The sequence below is a fragment of the Phalacrocorax carbo genome, chromosome 8 (assembly GCF_963921805.1).
Source record: "Phalacrocorax carbo chromosome 8, bPhaCar2.1, whole genome shotgun sequence".
Classification (NCBI taxonomy): domain Eukaryota; kingdom Metazoa; phylum Chordata; class Aves; order Suliformes; family Phalacrocoracidae; genus Phalacrocorax; species Phalacrocorax carbo.
Genome location: NC_087520.1, coordinates 28,231,284 through 28,259,203, shown reverse-complemented (window position 1 = coordinate 28,259,203; position 27,920 = coordinate 28,231,284). Strand labels below are relative to the sequence as shown.

The window sequence follows — 27,920 nt, the reverse complement described above, 5'->3', positions numbered from 1 at the left end:
CAGGCAGGCGGTATCATTTCTTTGTCACATTTAGGAAAGAAAGATAATAGCTTTTAGTAACTAAACTGTAAGAAAATCTCAATCACTTTATTTTTTACTGATAATTTGTAAAATGAATTTTTTCTGTTAAAAGCTACAGCAAGGACTTCTGATGGTTAAGTGTCTCTGATGACAAAGGTAAATTTCAGTTAACGTTTCCCTGAGGAAAACCATACTTTTAGGAGAAAATCTTTTCTAGCTTTTGGTAATTAAGTACATGTGAGATAGGTCTTTGAAAATATTGATAAATAGACAAATACAAATATGAAAATATACTATACACAGAGGAAGGATGTTGAAATGTATTATAACTCTAGTGGTGTCAGTAGATCACATAATTCATCACTGCCAAAAGTTCCAGCCTGACAGAAATGATAAACAATATTGGTTTTTTCTTCTTATTTAATTCAAAATATTATTTCAGTTTCTGACCCAGGATTTTAGGAACACTGTTCACTGAGAAAATAAATACAAAGAATTACGGGAAAATTTCTACAAAATAGGGTGGGCTGAAGTTGTGAAGTGGAGAAGTACAGACAGGTAAGTATCTCAATTCAGAATAGTTAGGACCCCAAAACACAGAATCACAGGTTGGAAGGGACCTCAGGGATCATCTAGTCCAACCTTTCTAGGAAGAGCGCAGTCTAGACAAGATGGCCCAGCGCCCTGTCCAGACAACCCTTGAAAGTGTCCAATGTGGCCGAGTCAACCACTTCCCTGGGGAGATTATTCCAATGGTTGACTGTCCTCACTGTGAAAAATTTCCCTCTGGTGTCCAATCGGAATCTCCCCAAGAGCAACCTGTGTCCATTCCCCCTTGTCCTTTCCATGTGACTCCTTGTAAAAAGGGAGTCTCCATCTTCTTTGTAGCTACCCCTTAAGTACTGGTACATGGTGATGAGATCCCCTCTGAGCCTCCTTTTCTCAAGGCTGAACAAACCCAGTTCTCCCAGCCTATCCTCATATGGCAGGCTTCCCGGTCCTTTGATCATCTTGGTGGCCCTTCTCTGGACCCCTTCCAGCCTGTCCACATCCTTTCTGTACAGCAGGGACCAGAACTGTACACAGTGCTCCAGGTGTGGCCTGACAAGCGCTGAGTAGAGCGGGATGATGACTTCTTTCTCTCTGCTGGTGATGCCCTTTTTGATGCAACCCAGCATCCTGTTGGCCTTCTTGGCTGCAGCAGCACAGTTTGCTCATGTTGAGCTTTCTGTTTTGACTTACATAATTTAAATTTTAGCTTTAATTTAGAACATTTTATACATTAGCTAACATTGTTTTCTTTAAAAAAAAAAAGCCCCAAGCTACTTAGCATTAATCAAACTAGCACTTCTTTACTTAAAATGAGCTGCTTTCAGATTAGACAAGGCTATGATTTTTTTTTAACACTGCCTCCTTTCAGGTGCTCTCACATGAAGAAGGAAGGAAAGTGTTATTCACAAGATCCTGCTATAAAGTTTTTCTGCAAAATGAGGACTTTTTCCCCTGCCTTTTGTCTGCTGCAACTTGGGTCTCATTCACAGAGTGCAACGTTCTCCAATTAGTGTACCAGGTGAGGTCTCTTGTGCCTAACACTTTTACAGCCTCTTCGTCTGTATATAAGGGAGGGTAGCTTGGGAAATTCTGGGGATCCTAATGTCAGACACAGTATCATCGTCTTTCTTTTTGCCAGTGCTCACCAAAAGTGATTGCATGTCATCAAGCTGTTTTCTGATCTCAGAACAGATTTTGATTTGGGAACTACTCTGTCAGCTCCTCTGCTTCACACTGCTTGATCTCAGTTCAGCTTCTCAAAGCAGGTGGTAAGAGCTCAGATTTTTGCTCCTGTAAGGCAGAGTTTCTAACTCCTAGTCCCTAAATAAGTGTACCCTGCTTTATTTTTTCTAATGCAGCAGCAACTCTAAGTAACTGCCTTCTTTTTTTTTTTTTTTTTAGTGTTATGTATGTTTCTCAGAGTTGTGAGACAAAGAAACATTCTCCTTTTTGAGAGAGGTGAAATCTTCATGTAATCATTGGTCTTCATCAACTGAGGCTCAAAGTATAGTACCAAATGTTGGAAGATTCCTGATGAAGTCATGCATGTTGACAAAATAGCATCAGAAGTACCAGGAGACTGGCTGTGTTGGGAAGCTCCCAGGGAGAATACTGGAAGAAAGGTTTCTGTGGTGTGGTTTTCTCTTTACACAAATACTTCCAGGAGACGGTCATCTTGGACTTTCCTTATTAGGAGATAAGCCTTTGCCTGGTATGTATCCAGTCTTATCTGGGAGGCCACTTTATTTCCCTGCAGGTAGACAACATTAACCACCATTTCAGAAATTTCTTGTCACAGTCTTCAGTCCTTGGGACCAGTAGTCAGGGCCTGTGCTGTGACAGTGCAGTTGGCCTCAAGATTTGCTACCTGTTTCTAGCATTTTGCAAGAAACTACAGTTTATTATCAAAGTCATCAGGACAGAAAGAATTTGAGGCCATTTGCTTTATTTTTGTGCAAGCCTATTTTGAAAAGGTTCAGTAGTTGCTTTGTGAGCTGCAAACAGTACCTGTCTCTCTGACTGCCACCTGCCTGAAGAGCTTTTATTGCCACAGCTGCATTCCCCAGTGTGATGTAAGCGAGGCGGGCGCACAAAACAAATAAATACATGTGCCTGAAGCCCTTTGATGCTCGAAGTACCATTTCTGGTTCATACAGAAGTCCATTTCATAATGTGCATAAGCTAAATTTCTGAAACTTTAAAACAGTAAAAAAATTATTTTATTGTAGGACAGCCTAGCAGCTGTTGAGGACCCAGACTGAGAGGATGTATGTGGTATCCCTGTTAGTTTTGCATTGGTGGTAGCACTAGTGGCTGTAACTTACTATTAAAAACATTGGTAGATACAATATGGAATCCAGTAGTGCAAATGATTCAAGTAACTAACAAGCTAAATGAGGATATCTCTTTATTCCAGTGTTTGTGTTGAACATTGCCATTGTTTTGAATAAAATTCTTGCTTCTTTGTATGGGAGGAAAAAAGTGGGGAGAGGTGAAGTGGAGGAACAAGTGAAGTCAAGTGCTTGGGGACGTTAAAGATTTCAGTAGTTTATTAAGCCTAAAATGTTTCTTGTCTAAGTTTTCAGTAGACCATTAAATGAAAAATTACCTTTTTTTTTTTTGTCTTCTACACCAAAGCAGTGAAGTTAAACCCATGTGTTTATTAAGTTTGGATGCCTAAAAATGTCGGGAACTGATGCTGTGATTCCGCCTGCCTATAACCTTACCTTTAACCTAGGCTTTATCTTTTAATACTCTAGGGTTTCTTACTTTTTGTACCCAAAGGATTTTGAAAGAGTAGATTAGTGTTCCTCAGTAGATAGTGAAATACTTCAAAGCAGAAAGCAGCAATACCTTATTAACAAATACTGTAATTCTAGCTTAACCTAGAAGCCCTACAGTATTATACACAGACTTCTGCATTGCAGAAAGCATCCCATCAATGCCCTGCATACATGAAAGCAGCTGCTATCTCACTGCACAATTCACAGATCTTCCATGTTAAAAAATATATATATAACAATACCTACAGCTTAACCATGAGTTTTTAACGTTACAGTGAAATTGTCAAGACCCCCAAGTTGTCCTGGCAGGCTGGGGGCCTGCAGGCATGGGAAGACCCCTCTGCCGTCACCATCTTCCAGCACCAGCTCAGGCTTTCTGCCACCATCTGGTGCTCTCGCTGCTGGGTAAAAATGCATACTCATGTCCTGGAAAACATCTCAGGTTAGTCAAATCATCTTTTCTTGACATTTCTTTTTCCCCCGAAGCTTTCATTGTTAGCTTTGAAATGTTAATAGTACAAAAGCAAACGGGCATAATCAATAAAACTTGTAGTAAAGTACTGATCTCTTAATTCACATATACCTGCTCTGGCACTGACCTCACCTTAAGCCTTATTTTTGGGAGTCTCCTCTGTGCACGCTAGCCTCTTGACAACGGGAGCTCGCACTCTGCCTTTCTCATGTGTTGCTATTTATCCTTTGAAAACTGAAATAACTTGATTCCCATCCAGCTATGGGGACAGCCTTTTAAGGGTTTTGACTCAAAACAACAGTGATTCAAATCAAAAGTGGCCTTGGTTTGGGATGTATTTGAAGAAATTAATGTCATCGTTTGTACAGCCAAGTAGAAACACTCTGCACGCCTACCTTTAGCAGAACTTTACGGTCTGTTGGTTTTATTTAAGGATCTTTTATGATAGCGCACCAGTGCTGTTTTTTTCTCCTGCGGCTCTCCACACCTTACGCAGTGTGTGTAACGCTCATGCCGCCGGTGCGCGCTGCCCGGGCCGCAGGGCGAGCGGCGGGAGGGGCAGCGGCCGGGCCAAGGACAGGCGCTCCCCCACCCCTTACCGCCCTCCACCGGCTCCCGCCCCGCACCGGGCCGCCGCCCGTGACGTATGCGCGGTGACGACATCCTGGCGCACCCTGAGACCGGGGGCGGGGCCGCCGCCGCGGCGCGAGCCGGGAGAAGCAGGCTGTGGCGTCGCCGCGGGGGCGATGCGCCTGCGCGGGAGGGGGAGGGGGTGGAGGGTGGGAGGCCTTGTCCCGCTGCCCAATTAGGGGACGGGGGCGGGGCCCCGCGCCGGGGTGTTTGGATTCGAAGGCGCGTCCCGACCCCGAGGGGTGGCGGCGCAAGCGCACTGCGGGGCGGGGCGGCGCTGCCCCCTAGCGCCGGGGTGTGGGATGCCGGGCGAGGAGGGGGAGGACGCCGAGCCGGGGGCCGGGGGCGCCGCGCCCCCCGCGCCCCCCGCTCCCCTCCCCGCCCCCTCCCCGCCGGCCGAGGACGGAGACACGCGGCAGCGCTACGAGGAGCTTTGCAGCAGCCTCAACATGGACGAGCGAGCCCGTTCCGAGGCCTGGCTTAGCTACCAGAGCATGAAGCGCAACTACACCCTGGAGGTAAGGGGCGCGGGGCTGTGGGCCGCGCTGAGGCGGCGGGGGGCGGCCCCGGGAGGGCAGCGCGGCGGGAGGGAGGGGGTTAAGCGTGGGGGGGAGGGAAAGGGCCGGCCCGTTTCTCACACCGCCCGGCGCTCAGGCGCCGCCCGGCCCGCGGCTCGCAGCCGAGCCGGGGCATCCTGCGGCCGCGGCCCTGCTTGCCAGCCCGCGCCGGGGAGCACCGCTGAGGGACATGCCCCGGCCCTCTCTCCCGGCAGGGGAACGGGGCTGCGGCGGGCCCGGTCCGCCCCGGCACAGGGAGGGCGGCGGCCCAGCGGTGCTCCCCAGCCCTGAAACGGGGAGAAACCGCGGTCCCGCGTCACAGCGGTGAAAGGGCGTAAAAATAAAAAGGGTCGTATCGCGTTGATCTTCCTGCTGCCAGCCGACAGGCGCGACATCGCTGCCTCGGTGGACGCTCGTCAGGCGCCGTTCAGTTGGCCGCGCAAATGCTTTCAGCGGGATTATAATATATCGGGATTTGCGTGAACGTAGCGCAAAACTTCGTGGACGGTTGAAAGCGTGCGGGTTTTGTAACGTTCTTTAAAACGGTGCCATGCGGTGACGCACCCGCTTTGTTCGGGAGATGCCTTTTACTGGGTGGCTTTTTAAAAATAAAGGTGGCGGCTGCGATAAGAAGCACGCCTGTCTAGAGTTGCTTGGGGCTCTTCGGGGCTTGCCCCTGCGCCGCCGGGCAGCGCTCGGTGCAGCCCGCGGAAGGCGGCCAGCGGCGGGCCGTGCCGCCGGGCCGTGCGGCCCGCCGCAGGAAGGCAGCGCCCCGCCCTGGCGGCGCCTCTGTCCCGCACGCTGCTCACAACCATCGCAAACGGGCTCAGATGGTCGGGAAGGAAACCTGCCTTTCCCCGGACGGTGTGTGCTCATCCGGCCCCGGCATACCACGGAGCCCGAGAAATACACAGCGTCGAATCCAGCCTTCTGTGCCCCTTTCTTCACTCTTTTTTCCCATTAAAACTGTTTTGTTTCTTACTCGAAGAGCGAGAATAAGATTTGAAAGGTTTTCGTTGGAAGTTTAGGAAATCAGACAGAAAATTAATTTCTTTGTTTAGGTACCAGATTGAGTAATTGTTGTGTTGCGTAATACAGAGGAAAATGGAAACTGTTTTTCTCTTCCTACTATCTTTCGGAGCAGGAGAAGGTTCTGATAGCAAGGAACTGTAGCTTTTGTATTTTTGTTCTAACACCAAGGCAGTACAAAATGTTATTATAGGAGAAAAGTAACATGGAAAAATATATTGTTAAATTTTCGGTCAAATAGGAAATTTATAAAGATAACTAGTAATTATGTAATTTTAGTTTTGACAGTTCGATGTTAAGTATCTGTTTAACTTGTAGTTAGAAACACAAAGTAGCTCAACAGAACTCTGAAACAACGTTGTCGCTGGTTGAACTTCCCGACTTTAGGGGACAGTGCTCTCCTTTTCTTTGATGTTGGGTGCTTAGTTGAAAAGTATGCTTTTCTTTTCAGTGAAGTCTTTTAGATCCCTGATGTTTTAATTCACAGGGAAATGATCTGCATTGGCTAGCGTGTGCCTTGTATGTGGCTTGCAGAAAAGCAATTCCAACAGTGAGCAGAGGGACAGCTGAGGGAAATTATGTATCCTTAACCAGAATTTTGCGCTGTTCAGAACAAAGGTAACTTTTCTTTTTGCTACTTTTTAAACACTTAAATCTCAGCTTGTGAAATTTAGAAATTGAGAAGAAAGGTGAAATGTCTTTCTTGTTTTCTGCTTTTAAAGATAGAATTTATATCACCAGATTCTGTGTGTTGTAGCTCATTGCCACAGAAGCAGGACAGTTCCCTGTGGTCATTGCTATGTTGCAAAAACACTGGTTTTCAAAATCAGGGATTGCCTTCCCTCTCTCAAAGAAACAAACCAGTCCCTGAAGAATAGTTTGTTTTTGAAGAGTGTGAAAAGTGTGAATTTTCACATGAGAAACCGTTTTTAACTGGCTGTGAAAATATTCACACAATTTATCATCTTTTTTGTAAAAAGACTTCACTTTTTACATGTTCTTGCTTTATGAAACTAGTGATGTCAGAATCTGATAAACAAATTTGTATCAAATGCTTATGTCCATAAAGTAATGGAGAAAAACTTCCTGCAAACAATTGACTTTATTACCAATCTGATTCCTTTGTAACAACTTAGTAGTTTGGCAAAAAAAAAAAATAAATACAAAAACGTTCTTATGCACTTTTTCTCCCCATCTCCTTTACTGCTGGAGCATTGCTATTGGTTTAAACAATACAAAAGTGTTCCTTTAAAAACTCTTCCACCCCTCCCCCCAAATCAGAAATTTAGGGAATTTAATGTGGGTAAACAGCTTCTGTGTTCTGGGCTGTCAAAGACTAATAACATTGAAAAAGTAGGTGTAGATAAAACAGTGAAAAATAAATTAAAACCAAATTTATGAAGTGAGATTTACTGAAACGTAGGGCTTGTTTCAAACTTTGTAGAGTCTGCTTAGCACAGTAGAACTCAGAGTTTGTTTTATTTTTTACTAAATTATTCAGAAAAACAGGGAAAATCTGATTTTAGAGTAATCTGACTTGGAGCTGATTATGTTTTTGTGAGGAAATCCAAGAACTGTGAATATTTAGTTAAGGTGGACACAACTGAGGATATAAAAATATTTTGCAAGCTGTCTGAGCTCCTCCTTGTTTACGGGTAAAGGACTGGCTCTGAGTACATTGTCATGTTTGCAATACTGCCATTTTATCAGTAGTTTGGGAAATAGAAATTGCACTTTTGTTGTAAATAAATACAATGTATAGGATATTTCGGGGCGGGGGGACGATGGGGGGGACGACGACACACACACCAACACAGTCCCCCCACCCACTCAGATCTAACCAGTTTGGTATTTTCAGCTTGATAGAGTTTTTTAACAAGATGAAAAAATGGGAAGACATGGCAAATCTACCCTCCCAATTCAGAGAACGAACTGAGAGACTGGAGAGAAACTTTACAGTTTCTGCAGTAATTTTTAAGAAGTATGAGCCCATTTTTCAGGACATTTTCAGATATCCTCAAGAAGATCAACCTCGTCAACAAAGAGGAAGAAAACAGAGGTACGTTTCTGTTACTTCCAGACTGACTTTAGAGCATTACTGTCACAAAAATATAATGAATCTGCTGAGTTGTTTTAGTTGCGTTTTTGACTGTGTTGTCATAGTAGTTTTTTATAATATCAGTGTTGGTCTGTCTGTCCTTGCTCACAGTAAATTTTGAATCTTTTTTCAGTTTGTCAGACCTGACAGGGTGCAGGAAATCCCAGAGCTGTTAAGTTTCTATGATTTGGGGGCAGGGGAAAGGGGAGTGATTAAAATCAGCCTGTAGACAAGAGGAATATTAGTATTTCTAAGATGGGAGAGGCTGGAATATTTGATCAGTATAGCCTCAACAGCTCATAGAACAACTCACCCTGTTTCACTCCCTAGTAATTCCCATAGTTTTCTTCATAGACACGTTTCTTCTGAATATTTTACTTTAGAGTAGAAGCTTTATTTCTTTGTTACTGTTTATATTAGGAGTGCTGTGAAAATTATGTGCTGGCTGCCTTCTCTGTTTATTCTGATCTCAACAAGATTTTGTCTGTTTGTGCCAGCACTTCAAATGGCTTGTGATTTCTCATGGTAGTTAGCAGAGATTGATTTATTCTCATTTGTTATTTCTTTCATCTTCACTACTGTGAAGAGCCATTGTTTAGTTGCTTTTGTGGCTTGTTTCGGTTTTTAAAAATTATTTTATTTTACTTTTTCTAATATTTACGGGCTATTTCTTAGTTGGTTTTTTTTACTCCCTCGCCCCCAGCCCTTGATGTTCTTGTGTCCATAACTTAGTGACATTTGTAACCAGATATATTTGAATCTATAATAAAGGACAGGTTTGTGCCTAAATTATTTTGTTGGAGAATGCAAAAGGTGAGTAAATGGGAACTGGACTGTAGATGGAATAGGATTATGTATTGATATGAATATTTGCATAAAATGTTGGAATTAAAATAAATTGCATGTATAATTCTATGATTAGAAGAGTAAACCCTGCTACTTGGTTAGCTTGGATGGTTAGGTGTGATGTAATTTTAGTTGGGAGATGATACATTTCACACAAAAATTAGTTAAGTATGTTAATTTTGACATTTAAAACCATTCTTCACATAACCTGATGGAGGATGAGCTGCAATATATGACATAGCACTTCCAGTGATATGTTATATGGAAACAAGGAATGATGTTGTGGAGTTATAACAACTGGTGCTAGGGGAGGTTTTTAGGTTTGGGGTTTTTTTGTTTGGTTGGTTTTTGTTTTTGGTTTTTAAATGCATGCAGTAAATACTTGAGCATCATGTCTGCTTGGTTTTGTGTTTTGGTTTTGGGATGGGTTTTTTGGGTGGGTTTTGGGTTTTGTTTTCAGCTTTGGTTTGTTGGTTGGTTGGGGTTTGGAGTTGGTTTTCTTGAAAAGAAAATCTGGATGAGTTGATTACTCTGACAATATTTTTCTATTACCAAGAACACAAACTGAGCTTAACTAGCCAGAAGCGTGAAAGTAGGAAGCAGATTCAGGAAAACTGTCAAGTATGGTGTGTGTGGCAGTATTAAGAAATAACAAATCCTTAATAGCTGCAAAACTTTTGATTTGAAAAGTGGCCTCATGAATGAGTTGTATATTATTTGAAAGCATTTAAAACAAGGACCAGCAGAGGAACTTGGTTCTAATGAACATTTAATATCTTTCAAAATTCTGTATGCTATATAAAATCCTATACAGAATGCTTTACATTAGTACATAGGTGAGACTCTTGAACACACAGTTCTGAAAATCTTGCCTGTACTGAGTACATTAGTATCAGCATGCTGTGTAATGCATTCCTTCAAGAATATGTATAAATGCTTTTGTTACGCAGAGTGCTTTTGAAGAAGGCATTTCAGCTCTAGCTCTCAAACTATTTTGATTGACTATATGCACCATTTGTTGTATGAAGAAGCAGAAATAACATTTTCTGTAGATTTTAAATTCAGATATTTACCTGTTCTTTGGAACTAAGATCACAGTTTTTCCTTAAAAGAAAACATTTAGGCCAGCCGTGTTTAACATTACATTTACAGTAACTTTCTGCTCAAGTCTTGGCTTATTGCTCATGGAATCTGCAGCATTGGACTACTGTAGTGACATTTGAATCATCACACGCAGACTGAGACTGGGGTTCCACTTGTGTCTGCACTAACCCGGCGTGTGGCTTGCTTTATTATCTTTAGTCAGGTTTTTGTGGGAAGGATTTAAGATTTTGGCCACACTGTAGTAAAGCTTCATTTTCTTTTAGAATGATTGAATGTTGTATGATGTTCTATCATTCTTAATTCATTGAGCTTATTGGGTATCTTCTTGCTGTATTTTGCCCCGAAAGACGACAGCCGTGCACAGTGACTGAAGTTTTCCAGTTTTGTTGGGTGCTGTTTGTTCATGCAAAAGGTAAGAGATTTGAAAGGGATTAAATACTGAAAAACTGTTTTTGTTAGTCATTGTGTTATATCAATCTTTAAATGCTGAATAGGCGAAGGCATTTCTGAATTCAGAAATGCCTTTGGAGAAGGGGCCTTCTCAGAACAGCCTGAAAGAATGTATTCTGTCTTAATTTCCCCAGGTCTATGTTTTACCACACTTCTAAGGTAAGCTATATATCCAGATAGTTTGGTAGCTTTTACATGGAATATTTTTACAAAGTATTATGGAGATCTATGCTGTAATTCCAAGGGACAAAGTAGCTTAGGTTTTTAGTGAATTCATATTTAGATGATGTTATAATTAAAGTGTATATGTATGTTTACTAGGAACAAAGAATATTTAAAATCTTCCTAAGTTTCCAGGAACATGGAAAATATTTAATTATGTTTTTCCTACAACCTATTAAAAATTTATCATCAATCTCTAGGTGTGAATATTTCCACACTAGTATCACAGACAGCATTCCAATTCTTTTCATAGCCTTCCTGCTCCCCCACCTTTTTAAAAAATGAGCACACAGCAACTGTATCAAATAACCATATGCATTACAAAATAGGTCTGCATATGCCTGTCTTGCAAGGGTGATTTTTCTCTTGGGTTTTGGACATAGCAGTACATGCATAAACAGCTCACTGTCTTGAAGAGTCAGATTCCTTTGGAACACATAAGGGGATCCTCTGTTTATATGCTTCTGTTGAAATAATGCAATGAACAGAGAATGTATTGCAATATATATATAACCTTTATCATAAGTGCAGTTTTAAATCTAATAAGAATAGTAGAGGATTTCAGCAGTTTTTCTTGATAATGGCTGATGGGAGAAAAAAACACAGGAGGGAACAGGATTAAATCCTTATTTTAGGCTTAAGTTGTTCAGTCATATCACATACAGTCTAAAGGCTTTCCTCATCAAACCTGTTTCTTAAAGAGTTTCTGCATACCTGGGCTTTATTCAAGTACTGCTTGGATGTGTGTTCACTGGGAATTTTGTGTAAGTAAGATATAGTTATATTCTTCACTGAGAGAACATCTTTGTAGATACAGGTACATTGATAATTTCCAGGGACTTTTTATATTTTTTCATAAGATAACTTCTAATGTAAGAAAACTAATAGTTTAACTTCTACAAGGAAAGGAATAAAAGGAATTTTGTTTTGATTTTGGGGGAGTGGGGTTCTTCCAATTTAAAAGTGAATCAGTGTTAAGACCCCTGCAGTGTGCTGTGATTTTCTTAATTGGCTGCTTTTGAGGATAGGATAGAGTAGGTTGTCACAATATTGAACTATCTGGCACTAATTTTGTTCAATACAGATTAGCCTTTCTTTCTACACTGTACCACATTGCAGAGGGTTGCCAGGAGCTCCCTTTTGGAAAAGTTTCTGGCAATCTTACTGGACCCTCACCATCACACCTTTGTACAAGGACCAAGAAGGGACTGGTATTGCATGAGTGCTGTGCTGAACACTATATCTTATGTAGAAGATGCCTTTTCCCAGTAGGGTGCGAAATCCACTTTGCTGGGGAAGAAGAATCTTCCCTAAACAAGTATGTTGCTTGCAACCCTGAAACACAGTATGATTTTCATCTTGGTTTCTTTCCCAGTCCAGAATAGCGCTCTCAGGTAGTATGAAATACCTGTTCATATTCCACTGAGTCCAGAGGAGAGTTGGTACTGTACTTTATTTCCAGTCAGTCAGGACTTTTCTTCTTTAGCACACTTAAGCAGCTGAGAGAGCAAGTAGGTTAGTCTGAAAAATCAGAGATTTTTCTTTTCCCCACTTCTATGGGTAGATCAGACAGTTTACAAGGTGCAAAGGGATTTTGAGTCTTCCTATTGCTAAATTATCAGTTAATATGTTTTAGTAACTACAACATCAATTTACTACATGTTAATTAGCAAGCAGTTTCAGACGTGGAAAGTAACTTTGTAGAGAATACCATGTTGATAGCATAGCCAATTAAAATTTACAAGGAAAAGGAAAGTTTACAGTAATTGAAAACTGTAAAATTAGTAAGCAACTAGTGGTAAATTTATTGAGGTGTGGCAGCACAAAAATGGAAACTAAATGTTGACTATTTAAGGCATTAAATATTCATGTTAAGTTTTGTTCACTGTGTTTTGAGGGTTGGCAGTAATCCTTATCATGGCAACCGCACATCAGTAGCAAGTTCAGGCTTGTCTCTGTGATATTTCTGCAAGCCTGAAGATTGTTGTGTTCAGTTTCACAAATACAGAAAGTACAGGTCTTGTTCGTACCTTTGGTATACACTGCGAAGTAAGATAGCAGCTTTGTTTAGCAATACTGCAATTCCTGCACAGTATTTGTAAGAATTTATCTTTAAACTATCTTGGCTTTTTTTTCTTTCTTTAAAATGGAAATGAAAAGTATATGTCTGCTGCACTAAGATAACTTATTTTTTGGTACTAGGTCATGAAAGTGAGTAGTAAGCTATTGTTTGAAATGTCATTGGCAAATCATTTGTATGAAACTACTGATACTGTAAAGTTAGGTTTATTTTTGACTGTGCTGACAGTGACAATTGCCATCCTAGAATTCATGGTTATGAAAGCGAACCTATGTCATGGTAGTTACTTCTGTAAGATTTTAATTAACATTTTGCTGTTGTATTTAGGACTGTCATTGCTTTGCTGTGAACCTTTAATGATTTGGAAATAACTGATAAATGTGTACACTTACTTCAAATTTCATGTAGGCTTCATTATTTTAAATAGTTCCAATTATCTGCATTGGAATTATTTTTCTTTTAACAAACATGGAATCAGAAAATTGAATATAAATTTGAACAAACTCGTACATTACTGGTAGAAAAGTAACAGCATAATTTAGAGAAATTCTTTAATCATATATACATTTTGATGTGCTCTGAGTGAGTTTATAATTATATGATAGATTTCTTCAAGGATTTAAACCTGTTCTTCATAGTGGGCTTAGCTGAGTAGTTTGGAGCTTACCTAAAAAAAAAAAAAAAAAAAAAAAAAAAAAAAAAAAGGGTAAAAGACTCATTAGTATTGAGAGAGTGATAGAAAATCATGCTGTGCACAGAAATTAATGGAATTGTGATCTCTAGTATTAATTAATGGTATAGTTTACTTTACAGGATTGTTTTTAGCTAGGGGCATTCCTCTAAAGGAATATCATAAACCTGAATGAGTTCAGTAAAGAGTAATGAATCTGCATATAATCTTTGTGAAAGGTGATAAAAGAGTGAAGAGGTTACAAGGATTCATTTCTACAGGAAGATGTACTTTAGAGGTATATGAAATAAAGCTACATTGTAAACCAGATCAGATACACATATTTTAACTCTTTTGTAAAGCACAAGGGAAATAAAGTTACATTTATTACAATTTATAATGTGCATGGACCCAACAGAATTTTGGTAAAGAAAAATAATCTGACTTTGAGTTGAATATAGATTCATTCTGGAGAATGGGGGGAATTGAAGGAGGGGGCGGTGCTTGCTTTTTCTAGGACATCTGAACGCTTGGGTCTAGCCTAGCAAAAGTTAAAATTCTCTGCAACGCTTTACAGCAATGCAAAATTGGGGAAAAGGAAAGTCTCAGTCCAAACACATTCTTCCCCCTTACATGCCTTTTGAACAAGATTCTGCTTCGGGCAGATGGAGTAAGAATCTGTGGAAGGACATAACGCTGCCAGATAGCAGGGCTTTGTGTTGCCAGCATTATGGTAACAAATTTTCCTCTGAGGCAGTTCGCATTATATAGTCCCTGGTGCTTCAAGTTATTTATGCACTGAGTAATCAGATTACTGTGAATGAGGGAGTCTGCAGTATCACGTTTATCAACATTTTGGTATGGTTTGTTTTCAAAACAGCACAATATATTTTAGTTTCTATGCAATTGCCACTGGTCCTGAAAACATATTTTACTCTCATATTTGCTGTATTTTATTAAGTGTGTGTCTGTTTTACTACCTGTGTTTCTATCCAGATATTTATAGTCACCAAAGTCTGTGTTTCCAAGACTCCATTATTGATTGTAATAAAAATATCAACAGTTTCGTGGTTAAAAGAATTTAAAATCTATGCTAATTTTAATTAATGTCTTGTGTCTTTCTAATATCGAAGGTAATTTTCCTATGATCAGTGATGACTTGGTCAATTCCTACCATCTCTTGTTATGTGCTTTGGATCTAGTGTATGGAAACGCTCTCCAGTGTCCTAACCGTAAAGAACTTCTGAATCCTAATTTTAAAGGTATGTTGAAAAAAAACCTATCTATCTTTATCCAAAGTCCACGAGAACTTCTAAGACTACTGAAATCAGTATGAATCTCCATGGCAGAGAATAAGTGATAATACTTATTTGATAATACTGATTTGAAATATGTGGGAATTAATATAGTCTGTATTTGGCTACGCAGTTAGATTTCTATTAATGTACTATGTAATAACAGACTACTCAATTTTGTCATTAATTGAAGGAAGTTCCAAAGTAAAAATTCAAGTTAATGACATTTTAATGCCAGTGAAAGAGTGCGTAATGATGCAGGCTTTATTGGACACAGTCGGTCTGGAGAGTTCCCATGAAGCAGTAGCTTGGAAAGATCCAGTGCTCAGGGATGAGAGTAGCAGCTTGGTTGTTTCTCTTATTTCTGGATTGCTGCCGTTCTCTTTCTGAAGAGAACAGAAAGGTAGGCATTTGATAACAACAAATGCAAACGAATGGTGGAAAGTTTCCGTTGAATTTCTGATGTAATTCTTTCCAGACTTATACTTAATTTCTAGTGCTGTGCAGTGTTCACATTCACTTTGTAGTGGTTTGGATGTGAACTGGGACCGTTATCTCAAATTAATTTGAATAAGTATTACAGTTACCATTTTAATCTCACACTACCTAGACTACACAGCATAGAATTTAAGGTTAATAAGAAAACCGGGTATGGATTTGCAAAATTAAATAATATGTTATTCTTAATTGTAGGTCTACCTGAAGACTTTCATAGTAAGGATTATAAAGTATCATCTGATCCTCCCTGCGTCATTGAAAAACTGTGTTCATTACATTACGGACTAGTTTTAGAAGCAAAAGGCATAAAGGAACATTTTTGGAAGCCATATATTCGGAAACTTTTTGATAAAAAGGTTGGTCAATAAATATGTAATGTAGAAAACTTTCTCCTTACTCATTATCCTCTAGACCTTTTTAAGAACTGAAATGTCCATCCTGTGTTTTTAACTGTCTTACAGCTTTTAAAAGGAAAAGATGAGAATCTGACTGGATTTCTAGACCCTGGGAACTTTGGAGATAGCTTGTGAGTCACTGTATTTGTGGTTTGGTTTGCATTAGTAGCCCTCTGTAATACAATTTCACTTGCCGTTATTATCTGTATCTTAACAGTAACACTGGCCAGTTGACTTGTCTATTTATTAACGTTCGTACATTACATTGCATTTCAGTTCCTTTTATTCTTATGTTTGTGTTTCCTCACTTTTTTAAAAATATAACTCAAAGTGGTAGTAGCAAAAAGATGTGGAAGCACATGGAATGAGTGGGAAGTGGGAGGGAAAAATTGGGTTTGGTGGTATTTTTTTTTTTATAAACCTGGAGATGCTTATGCGTAGAACTTATTTTCCTTTAAATGTATGAAAATGGTAAGCGTAGTTTATGATGATGTGATGCCGTACAAGTTTTGAAGAGTTTCCAGCCAAATACAAGTTGTCAGTATGTTGTTATGTTCCTCCTGCAGCTATACTAAATGGCAAGCCATGAGATATAATGGAAAAATAATGTCCTTGTCACTGCCACGTTCAAGATCTTGTCAATTTTAAAGGAGCTCCAATTCTTAAGTCAGGGTTAAAAGAAGTTTAGAAGTAAACTTCCAACAGGCCAGAACAGTGTTCTTTCAGTAAGCAGGTGAATAAAGTGGGGTTTGTATCTGTCTCTTCCTTTCTGCTATAGCAAAGCCATTAACAAGGCCTACGAGGAGTATGTTTTGTCAGTAGGAAATCTCGATGAGCGAATATTTCTTGGGGAGGATGCAGATGAAGAAATTGGAACTCTCACAAGGTGCTTAAATACAACTTCAGGAATGGAAACAGCTGAAAGAGTACAAGTGAAGCATAATTTGCAGCAGCACTTTGACAGGGTGAGTACGACACGGTCTGTGTTGTTTTTATATGGAAAACAAGTTGAGTTAGTCTGTCTGATGAAGAGAAACAGCTACTAAAAAAATACCATCTTTATTGTTTAAGGTGATCTGGGGGTGTACACAGCATAACTGAGTTAGATTTTATAATTGATTAGATATATTGTTTGCTTGTGGGGTTTTTGGACAGAATTTGTCTATGCATGTGGGTTTTCTTTGATTAAATCCAGTATAGAGAATATTTCAGTCATTACCTAAAGAGGTATCTTCAGGTAAATCTGTAGGTGAAGATTTTCAAGCACAACAGAACAGGCAGTTCTCCATGGTTGGTTGGCAGGTGTTGAATTGCCCTGCACCTGTCAGGGCCCTCTGAACTTGTCTGTCCAACTTCCCCTTCCCTCACATCTCTGTCCCGTATGCAAAGTTTTTTGTTTAACATAGGCAAAGCGGCTCAGCGTTTACAGGTCTCTGTTTACAAGTTTAGTTAAATCACTGGGGAATGGTTTTCACCTTGCTTGCCCTAACAGCACGATACATAGATATGTCTTTATATATGACTAACAAAATAACATAGAATATGTTCTTTGAGAGGATAAAGAACACTCCATGTTGCAGAAGAATGAAATGAAGACGTATAAAATTATCAGAGCCTTCGTGTGACTAGAGTAGCTTTAGAAAAATAGGCACTGGCTTTGGATGCAGACATACACACATGTGATTACAGAACATCAAAATATTCCTGAAGATGGAGAAGATACCTTAAAGGAGGAAGGATACAAAACAGGCAAATGAAGGAGGATATAATCTGTATTAGCACAACTATATTAAAGAGCAAAAGGGTACAACAGTCTAGATCACCAAAATAGTTATCTGATCTTTTCCTAGAGGGATTAATGGCTTTCAACGTTCTTGAGAGAAAAGATGAAATACCCTTATCTGCAAAAGCAGTGCAAGCAGTTAATTCTTCACTTCTGATCTATTTAATGAAATAATCAACCATTGTTTTGCTGGCCTAGTTCTGGATGCATGACTCCTGTAGGTTTCTGTAGTAATGAACTAGTGTGGCCTGTAACACAGCAGCTTGCAGCTGCAATGCTTGTGCTGTTGTGTGCTCTGGGGAGTCCAGGGCAGGGCTGGGGCAACCACCTTTCCTGGCAGGGTATGGAAACAGAAGTAAAACACCCTTGGGAGTGTGGGAGGAAAGTAGGAGTAGTACTGGGAGCTGGACTTAATGGTGAGAAGACTGCAAAATGTAATGTATTCATTAAAATAAGGAAAACACTGCTTGGTTAAGTAATTGTGTGCTTAGATATTTAGGAGAGGCATCATTTTTGCTGTACATTAATTGAAGGAACAACCTTCAGGTTGAATTATTTTAATATGATGGATTTATCTGATGCAAATGAATTAAAATGCTAATTGTTACATTCAGGAGGACTTTTCGTGTCAGAGTTAAACTTGCTGAAAGGAAACCCTGGCTCAGTTCACTTTTCCTATGAGCTACAGCTACCTTTGGTACTCAGGGGATAAGAGGCGGCTGCTGCAGTTTGTTTGGGTTCTGGTGTTATTCTTTTTTAGATTGGCCTGATTGTTTCACACTTCACTCCCAGTATCTGCATTTTCGTGTGAGGTCACTTCCTCTGTGCCTGTACAGCACTAGTTGAGACAAACATCCAAGTGACACAGATAAATCTGTCACTGCTGACTATTATCTGAGGCAGGAACTAGTTTGGCCTTTTTGATTCCTGGTCTTTTTTTCCAAGCGTACACCATAGCACAGTGTAAGAAAGCATTCTACAGCCACTACGAGGTTATGACGTGTATCTAAGTTTTACAGTAATGTACAGTTATGCTTATTTTTTGTCCTTTTAGTCCAAATCGCTTAGGATTACAACCCCACTTACTGGCCGCAAGTATATTAAAGAGAGCAACCCGTATGTAACGCCGGTTTCCATTGCAACATACAGTTTGAGCCGCCTTCATACGATGCTGGCGGGACTGAAAAATGCCCCCAGTGAAAATCTGGAGCAAATACTCAGGTAAGTTTGATGTTTAGTTAACCAAATAATTCTATTTTTTAAATAGTTTTAATAACAAATGTTAATGCTAAACAGCATGATTTAAAATGTTAGTCAGTCTTTAAAAGTTCTGAAGTAAAACAGGACCCAGAGAGACACTCACATTTCAAAAGGCTTTGTTCTCTTTATTTAGACACCTTTCTCCTTAAGAGATTGACGGCTGTAAGAACATACAAGTTTTTAAACCCAACAGTTCTGACAGCAAACTGCTAAAACAAAACTTTCAAGACTTTCCTTCTTGCTACGTAGCAAACCTCACTACCTAGCAAATCACCCCATACTGTAGAAGACTCAAAATAAAATTTATTCTCCATGTAGATGGACTGTTGCCTCAGGTACAATGTATTTTTAAAACAATTTTTGTATCACATGGAAAATGCTGTTTATCCCTGATCATGAAAACATGTGCGTATGTACTACACTCTACAATAATAACAATAATATGCTGTGGACATTCTACAGTACCCATACAGTTAGGCACATATGGGTGTGTTTATATTGCTGTCCAAGACATTTTGAGTTTCATGCCCGAATCGTATGAGAAAAATAGTTGTAGGTTGTGTTTGCGTTTTTTGGGTTTTTTTTCTGTCTTAGCAGGAATAGCATGTTGAAAATCTTTAGTCTTTATTTTCAGGGCATGTTCCAGAGATCCTTCTCAATCTATTGCAAACAGAGTAAAAGAAATGTATGAAGTATACTGCCAGAGCATGCAGTCTGAAGGGGAATTCAGTAATTTCTCCAAAGGTGGGAAGCATTTTACTTATACAGTTAAGAATTAAAAAGCCTGTAAACACATTTATCTCTTGTAATTAACTTACAGTTCTACTTACAAGTTATTACTATTACTTTTGTCTTCTCCTGGTAGTCTTAAGGCATGGCAAACTTCAACCCTGTATACCATTTTATAATCAGCCTTAGCTTAAATCACTGAAATTTGATGATACTTTCGATTCTACAAAAGTGAAACAAAAAGTGGTCTTAAGGGTACCACTTTTCTCCCAATTACAAAAATAACGATGACATGGATTTTTGTGACAGTAATGAAAAAATCTGCCTAATTGCAGTCTTTAAAAAAGTCCTTCAGCAATTTTGGCTTACGTACATGGATGGGTTAGTGCAGATATTATTAAAATCCTGCCAGTATAAACACGAAATAAAATTTGGAAAGTTGTCAAGATTTGTGAAGCAAGTAAAGACGGATTAAAATCAGGACGATGCTCTTGACCTTCTTGTCTCTTAATAGGGTCTTTCTTACTTTGCATTTGTCTTGTCAACATAGTTGCCTCGGTGTTTTCTGCTGCACAGTGCCAGCTGGGTCCATATAGGTATACTTTTCAAACAATATATTTTCTAACTTGAAATATGTGTATTATATGATAGCAATTTAAAGATTGTTCTTCTGTTTGGTGTTTCCATCAAAATCTGGGTTCACTAATCAGTTATTCTGATCTGCATTCACAAGTCAGTGCTGCATAGGAGAGGGATTCCTAAGTTAGCTTTAAAATAACTGATTTAGTCCTGAAAGTATTGTAGCCACAGCAACGCAGCAATCCGCACAAGCAAAACTGTTGTATCTCTATTGCTGAAGATGACGAATATAATTTTTTTATTGCAGTTCACAATATTGTTTCTATTTAAAACTCCTGCAGATGTAGCTAGTAAGCATTTTCGTCGTGCTGAGGTGCTATACTACAAGGTCCTGGAGTCAGTCATTGAGCAAGAGAGGAGGAGGCTGGGAGACACTGACTTATCTGTAAGGAAAACTAATCAAATTATACCTCATTTTTAAAGTTGGATCTACAGAAAAGGAAAACCATTGTAGAGCAGAACAGTTAATTAAAATGAGGGTAAATCACTGAAAAGTAGCCTGTAAGTACACCTGAATGGAAGAAGTGTACAAGTCATTTGTGCTTGCAAACACAAGGGTATATGAAATTTGTAATGAGTAAAGATGGCTCATTTTAACTTCTCTCCCTTACAAAATAAGATCTCTTTTTATAAGCTCGATAACCTTGCTGTTGAGGTAGAATAGAAAGCATTTTACTGTTCTACAGTTACACTGTAAATTAAGTGTTGAAGTTTGCAACCCTCTTGCAGGCAATACTGGAGCAAGATGTGTTTCATAGATCTCTGCTGGCATGTTGCCTTGAAATAATTACGTTTACGTACAAGCCACCTGGAAACTTCCCATTCATCACTGAAATATTTGACATTCCAGTTTATCATTTTTATAAGGTAAAGTGTTTGTTTGATAGCTAGAAATGCTTATTAAGTCATGAGTGAGTGCTGTATTGATGGATACTAAGTAATCTCCTTACCTAGATGTTAACTTAAGACATAAAGCTTTGCCCCTTTTTGTATTGAAAAACATCACCCAAGTGTCTGTCATTTTGGGGTGTGTCTTGGGCATTTAAAAATCGCCATGCTGTGGGATACTGCTCAGTGTTAAACTGCTCAGTATCCACACAGTAACTAACTGATTTTCTTTTTATCATGAGCTAATGTGGCAGCTATTCTGTAACAGTGCTTGACATGGTCATTTGTTTAGAAAGATACAAATGCCTGTCTGCTGGTAAAACTGCAAGAGAGCATATGATTGAGTCATAGTACTGTAGCCTTAGTATTTCTAATAGTCACTTCTTCCTTGAAAATCAGGAATTAGAATTCAGTCTCTCTGTAAGAAGAAATATATGAAACAAGTACATTATGTTGATCATGATTATCCACCTTACAGGTAATTGAGGTTTTCATTAGAGCAGAGGATGGCCTTTGTCGGGAAGTAGTGAAACACCTTAATCATATTGAAGAACAGATCTTGGAAAGTATGGCATGGAAACAGGAATCCATACTGTGGGACAGAATCAGAGATAATGAAAACAAAGTTCCCATGTGCGAAGAGGTGAGCACTTCTTTATACGTTTTACATCATTTTTCCTAATAAGACAGGATGGTAGAGACTGGATGTTACACCCTGAAGGAGAGGTTTTACATGTCCACATTTCAGTTTTACCCTACGAGGTAGTCAGTGCAGAGAAAATAGTACATATAGCGTGCTCTGGGCTGTTCACGGACATTCCTAGAGGGACATCCAAAATGGAGACAGGCAGCTGAGATGACTCTCACCCCTATTTGCATCATGTAGCAGAACAATGAACAAAGTGGACAAGTAGGGAGGGTTTGGACCAGCCACTTATACTTGAAAAGATCACTAGACAAGAGGAAACATGTTGAGAAGTACAGACTTTTAATTTTAGTCACATAAAGATTACAATGACTGCAGTTTTAGTTAGGCTTATGGCAAACTTTTCAGGCTTCTTTTTATTTTTTCCATAGTTTTGCTGTTCAAAATTTGCAGTGCAGGAGCCTTTAAAAATTTGTTAGGTAGTCAATCTGTGCTTCAGCCACTCTAATAAAAGTATAAATACTTTAGGTAATGCCACCGCAGTACTTTGAGAGATCCACTGGGAACAGTGTTGTAGGTTCACCGTTGACCCCAAGACGAATTAACGAGGTTCGTGCTGAAACTGGAGGACTAGGAAAAGGTGAGACTTCTAAAGCTATGGTCTAAGAAGCGCAAGTATGTTATGCTTATTTTTAAATCTAAAGGAGCCTCCTTGCTGTACACTGCTTAACATCAACGTACAGTTAATTGCAAACACACCTGTAAATGGTGCTTCTATTGCAACTTGCATGGTTAAGTCCGAGGTCTAAGACCAATGCATTCATTATTTCAACATGAAAAAATACTCTGATTGGGTTTTTGCAGGAGGTTAAGTATACCAACAGGGTATATGTATGTATATGTTAAATAATATATTTACACACACCCCCCCCACGTATGTTGTAATCAGTAGCACTTGAACAGTTTGCTTTATCATTATACCAGAATAGAAACTCCACTATGTATTGAGTTATGTATTTCCCCTGGAAAAATAAAACCTAATACATTACCTTAAGAGATTATTAAACACAGCATTATCTGAGATTGCTTTTAGAGATGGCTTAATCTGTGAGCCACAAATGTAGACATAAGGAATTTTAAAAAATGTTTTCTGAAGAGCGTTGCATGACTCATTTTGGTTCTCACTAGATTTCTGTCACATATTTGTATACTAAGGGATTATACAACGAGTTATGGGCATACGTGTTTTTTTAATCCACAGGCCTTTCGTCCTCTCCAACCACCCTATATGACAGATACAGTTCTCCTACAGCCAATCCTACAAGACGACGACTGTTTGTTGATAATGATAATACCTCTGACACTGGAACTCCAGTAAGAGTTTCACAACAGCCTGTGGTAAATACAGTGCCTGTGCAGAACATGAACCCTGAAGCCATGTCGGTAACTCCAGTGCCCGGCCAGACGCTGGTTACAGTGGCAACTGCCACCGTAACAGCCAATAATGGGCAAACTGTTACCATACCAGTACAAGGTGAGAGAAAAGCTACTGTAGAATTATTCAGGATTGTTCCCATCAGAGTATTAGGACACAGTAAGGGGCAGAGTGGGGGGAAAGAGCATGCCAGTTGAGAGAAGAGTATGTTTAAGGATTCATTATTGGGAGGAACTGTATGAATAGACAAGCAGAATTTAGAGACAGAACATGTACAGCACAAGGATCTTCTGACTGCCAACACTGGTTTTATAGACCTAGCTGTTTCAGTAAGCTTTCCTTCCTGAACTAGCACAGGATGAAGGATGCATTAGTACTAAAAATTCAGTTCAATTGTATCCAATGTATTTTGATGAAACAATTACATATATATTAAATATACAGTTATAAGCAAAGATGAGATTTACTGAATTCTTACAAAAAATAAACAAAACAAAAAACAAATCTAAAACCACATGTCCCCCACCACCACTGCAACTTGCTCTTAATTCAGACTCTCTTCTTAAATTACAGGTATTGCCAATGAAAACGGAGGAATAACTTTCTTCCCAGTCCAAGTAAATGTAGGTGCCCAGCCTCACGCGGTCGCTGGTCCCATTCAGCCTCTCAGTGCCCAGACTCTTGCTGGTACCCTGAACACACAGATGACTGGGGCAACCCTGCAGTTACCAGGCCAGCTCACGGTTCAGCAGATCTCTCCTGGAGAGCAAAGGCAAACCCAGCAATTTAGCACAGCCATCAGGCCTCGGAAGATGGGCTCACTTTCACTCTTCTTTAGAAAGGTACTTTTCACTCTAATTTGTGCTTTACTGAGTTTGTATTTTGGCAAGTCTTCAGTGATTTTTAAAATGTGTACTTATTTCTACTAATAATAAGAGAGTAACTTTGAAACTTAATAATCTATAGCCTTTGTGTATTCATGGACATATGTGAAGCACAGCTTTCTCATGCAAGCAACTTCTCACTAGCTGAGGAATAGTCTATCACCACAGCCACCAGGAGTTCTAAAGTAAATTATGTGCTTGGCCAGCAGGTACTTGAAAATGTCCATTTTCTTTTAAAGAGCTTTAAAGAAAGAAATTCACCTTTGAGACGTTGTGGTTTACTCAGTACAGTGGTTTCCGTAGGTCAGGCCCTGCCCTTCCCGCACTCAGGGTAATTTGTGTTTTCTTGGCATCAGTACCAGGAATGTCTTTTTGCTTACAAGAGAGAAATTATATTTAGTTATTCTTCTATTAGCTTGTCACTTGCACAAGTTCTGCAGGGTGTGCAAGTCTGAACTACCCTGTATCTGGGTAGGAGAAGCGGCATTGCTGTGGCCCTAAGCAGTCTCCATTTCAACAGGTGTATCATTTAGCCAGTGTTCGTCTGCGAGATCTCTGCGTCAAACTTGATATAGCTGATGAGCTGCGGAAAAAAATCTGGACGTGTTTTGAGTATTCCTTGGTGCACTGCCCTGAAATCATGATGGATAGGCATTTGGATCAGCTGCTGATGTGTGCCATTTATGTAATGGCTAAGGTGAGGTGGAAAGGAAAACACAAACAACTTTAAGACTTAATATTACAAAGATTATGACTCCTCAAAAAAAAACCAACCCCAAAGCCAACCAAACACAAACAAAAAACCCCACAGAAAAACTACTAACCTTTTCTGTTTGTCTACTCTTAGGTTACTAAGGAAGATAGATCATTTCAGAACATTATGCGCTGCTATCGGACACAACCACAAGCCAAGAGTCATGTAAGTACAGTCAGTATGAAATGCTGTGGTATCTAGTTCATTAAATGTCTTAGTTCTATTTTAGTATTAAATTACTGCAGTCTGATCCATTCTCCTCAAAAGACACCAAGTCGTATCCAAAATGCTGCACTACTGGAAGGTTCTTATGCTAAACCATACCTAAAATAGAAAATACCTTCACTTAAAACTTAGGGAGGCAGTGCCTTTGGATAACACTCCTCTTAAGCTGTATTTTACCCCTGCAAGAAGCACTTCAATACCCCAGTGAAGCCTCTACAAAGCAGATATAATCACAGGGACTACTGTTGCCTGACCAGTAACTGCACATCTGGTCACCCCATCCTTTGTTATGTTCCTCCTTTTCCCTGCAGGTATATCGGTGCGTCCTGATAAAAGGCCGGAGACGACGACGATGCTCCGGCAGCAGTGACAGCAGTAGCCAGCAGGACTCACCTACAGACAGAAATAAAGAGAGGAACAAAGAAAGAAGTGAGTCATTCCAAATTCCAGATGTTTGGTTTTCATTCCATTTCCAAAACAGCATGCATAAAGTAAGAGTTAGATTTTGGGCCCCACCCCAAACAGTTCCTTCTTTGGCAAACCTGGACACAATTAAGAACACATTGGTAACATTTAAGAGCTGCTATAACTCAAGCTTAATATTACACCCACTTTGGCAGTTTTGAATCTATCACTACATGAGCTTACCTTATGAGTTTACCATGACGGCTGGCCTGAACCCTCTGAGCTCAGTTTTTACATCAAAGAACACATCTTTGTAGAATGACAGGAAATCAGTGCTAGCCCATGTTCACAGTCACCTTTTTAATTACAACAGTCCCGGAGCTGCAGCAGTCTCTTTGGCAGTAGCTGGCTGTCTTCAGAGGCAGGAACGAGCCACCCACCCACAGCATCTATTTAAGCATATCTGACATCTCTGAAGATTCTTTCCTTGATATTTGAACTGTCACATTTTCCTTGAATTAACTTTTGTAAAGGAAAGCAACTAAGTGATACTGCACATTCCTACCACCAGTTTTCAAGATATTTAATGGTATAAACTCTAGGTATTAATGTTTTCTGTCACAGAGAGGTGCCAGAGAAGGGGGAGTGGGAAGTTTTCTATATTTTGCAACTTCCCACGTTAAACCAGCAGGAAATAATACCAAGCCAAATATTTCTACTACTAGCTGAAAAAGACTGCTGTTCCTTATTCCAAATTGTGCCAGCTGGCAACAAGAAAGAGCTACTGTAAAAGTATAGCACAAATGCCTGAAAATTTGCAGTATACGCTTATATTGTGATGAAATTCAGCTTATACAGAAAAACCACCTGCAATTTATCCACTAGGAAGTTAGAGACTGAACGTGTTTCTGTACACGTACCTGGCAGCGTGTTGGTCTTTAACAACATATGGCTTTTTTTTTGTAAGGAAAGGTGCTGAGGGAACAAAATGAGCACTGCTGATATTGACACCAGATTCATGGTCACTGTACTGCTGTGTAAATACGGGGAAGGCAGCTTTTATACACAGCTGCATGTCTGAGATTAGAGTGGTCAAAGTGCATTAAACAACCACCTGAGGCTGAATAAAGCAGATTGCTCTCACATCTGCAGGCAGCAGGGACTCCAGCCCAGTGATGCGATCCAGCAGCACCCTGCCTGTACCGCACCCCAACAGCGCTCCCCCTACGCCAACCCGGCTGACAGGTGCCAACAGTGACACAGAGGAGGAAGAGCGAGGGGACCTTATACAATTCTATAACAACATCTACATCGAGCAGATTAAAGACTTTGCCCTAAAGTATACTTCAAATGCAGTAAGTTAAATCCTATGCTTTTCATTAGTCACTAGATCTTTTTTTACTGTACATGCAGTAAAGTACTCTTAGCTAGCCTCACTATAAGCAAATTCAAGGCACTGTGTCTTTTTAGGGCAATAATTTCACCTCAAGGACATACTCCACTGCTGAAATATTAAGTACTTTCAATGCCCATTTGCTGTTTTCTCCTGTAGGAAACACACAGCACTGAGCAAAGTAATCTGCGAGCCTCAGATAAGGTTAGAAAAGTAAATTAAAAAAATTCATCTGGCCTAATATAACAAAACTTTCTAAATATGTAGGGTATGACATTAGTGGAAAAAACTAAACTGCCTTTAAGGTGACAAACTTAGAAAAGCCTTACTGTAGGAACACCTGAGATAAGATACCAGCCATTGAGTAATTTTTATTTTCTCTTGAGCAGACCGACTCTCCTCCGCTCTCGCCCTACCCATTTGTGAGGATTGGCTCCCCTCGCAGGATACAGCTGTCCCAGAATCACCCTGTTTACATCTCGCCACACAAAAACGAGTTTACACTCTCTCCTCGAGAAAAAATATTCTATTATTTCAGCAGCAGCCCGTCTAAGGTGAGACTAAAGGGTTCTAATTTGCTTTTATAAATCCTTACTTCTACCTTTTATTTTTGGTAGTGAAATTAGAGAAGATTGTGTAACACACCTTTCCATTCACGTTGTTTAACGCAGACTTTCTCACCTAATGCTCTTCAGACTGTCAGTTCAGGTATCTAAAATTCTAAAGCAATTTGGCATCCAAGCTACTTGTGTACTTTAAAAAGTCACACTCTGTACTGGTACACGAAAGGCTGGGGAGGCACGGCAGCAGTACCCTTTGCTTTCAGGTAACAGCTGGGTCGTGTGGGATGGAGGCTGTCCAAAGAACAGAATATTAAGTACAGTCACATTCTCTTATCTACCTCGTGGGTAAAAGAAACCCAAATGGCTCTTAATATGAAAAGACTTACCCGTGAGTGTGTAATAGGCTGAATCCTGTGGTCACTGAGAATAAAGTCGATATCTGTCCTGAGAAGCATCTTCGTTCTAGATAGGAAATGTTTCACCCAGGGTGCAAGGCAGCAGTCTTCACCATGGACGGAAGGCCTTTCAGTGCTACATGGGCCGAAACAACCTCACTTGAGACCGAGTAAGACTCTAGCAGATAGTAATGGAAACACCAGTACAGTGACTAAACA

General features: G+C 39.9%; 1 protein-coding gene across 2 annotated transcripts in view; it reads left to right on the top strand.

Annotated features, from left to right (window-relative positions):
• The first annotated feature begins 4,667 nt into the window (after positions 1–4,667).
• RBL2 (RB transcriptional corepressor like 2) overlaps positions 4,668–27,920 on the top strand; it is a 25,332-nt gene continuing 2,079 nt past the window's right edge. Inside the window, exons 1-21 of one of the 2 annotated variants that reach the window (XM_064459383.1) lie at positions 4,668–4,976; positions 6,532–6,662; positions 7,903–8,103; positions 10,440–10,504; positions 14,648–14,776; positions 15,503–15,663; positions 15,769–15,833; positions 16,481–16,667; positions 18,540–18,706; positions 19,380–19,489; positions 20,395–20,498; positions 20,843–20,980; positions 21,480–21,644; positions 22,176–22,287; positions 22,909–23,181; positions 23,656–23,924; positions 24,487–24,663; positions 24,814–24,885; positions 25,257–25,374; positions 26,503–26,705; positions 27,130–27,297. In XM_064459383.1, the coding sequence (XP_064315453.1) occupies positions 4,761–4,976; positions 6,532–6,662; positions 7,903–8,103; positions 10,440–10,504; positions 14,648–14,776; positions 15,503–15,663; positions 15,769–15,833; positions 16,481–16,667; positions 18,540–18,706; positions 19,380–19,489; positions 20,395–20,498; positions 20,843–20,980; positions 21,480–21,644; positions 22,176–22,287; positions 22,909–23,181; positions 23,656–23,924; positions 24,487–24,663; positions 24,814–24,885; positions 25,257–25,374; positions 26,503–26,705; positions 27,130–27,297 (3,231 nt within the window). In that variant the 5' untranslated portion in view covers positions 4,668–4,760. The remainder of the gene's footprint in view (positions 4,977–6,531; positions 6,663–7,902; positions 8,104–10,439; positions 10,505–14,647; positions 14,777–15,502; positions 15,664–15,768; positions 15,834–16,480; positions 16,668–18,539; positions 18,707–19,379; positions 19,490–20,394; positions 20,499–20,842; positions 20,981–21,479; positions 21,645–22,175; positions 22,288–22,908; positions 23,182–23,655; positions 23,925–24,486; positions 24,664–24,813; positions 24,886–25,256; positions 25,375–26,502; positions 26,706–27,129; positions 27,298–27,920) is intronic. The other variant, XM_064459384.1, reaches the window with a different exon arrangement.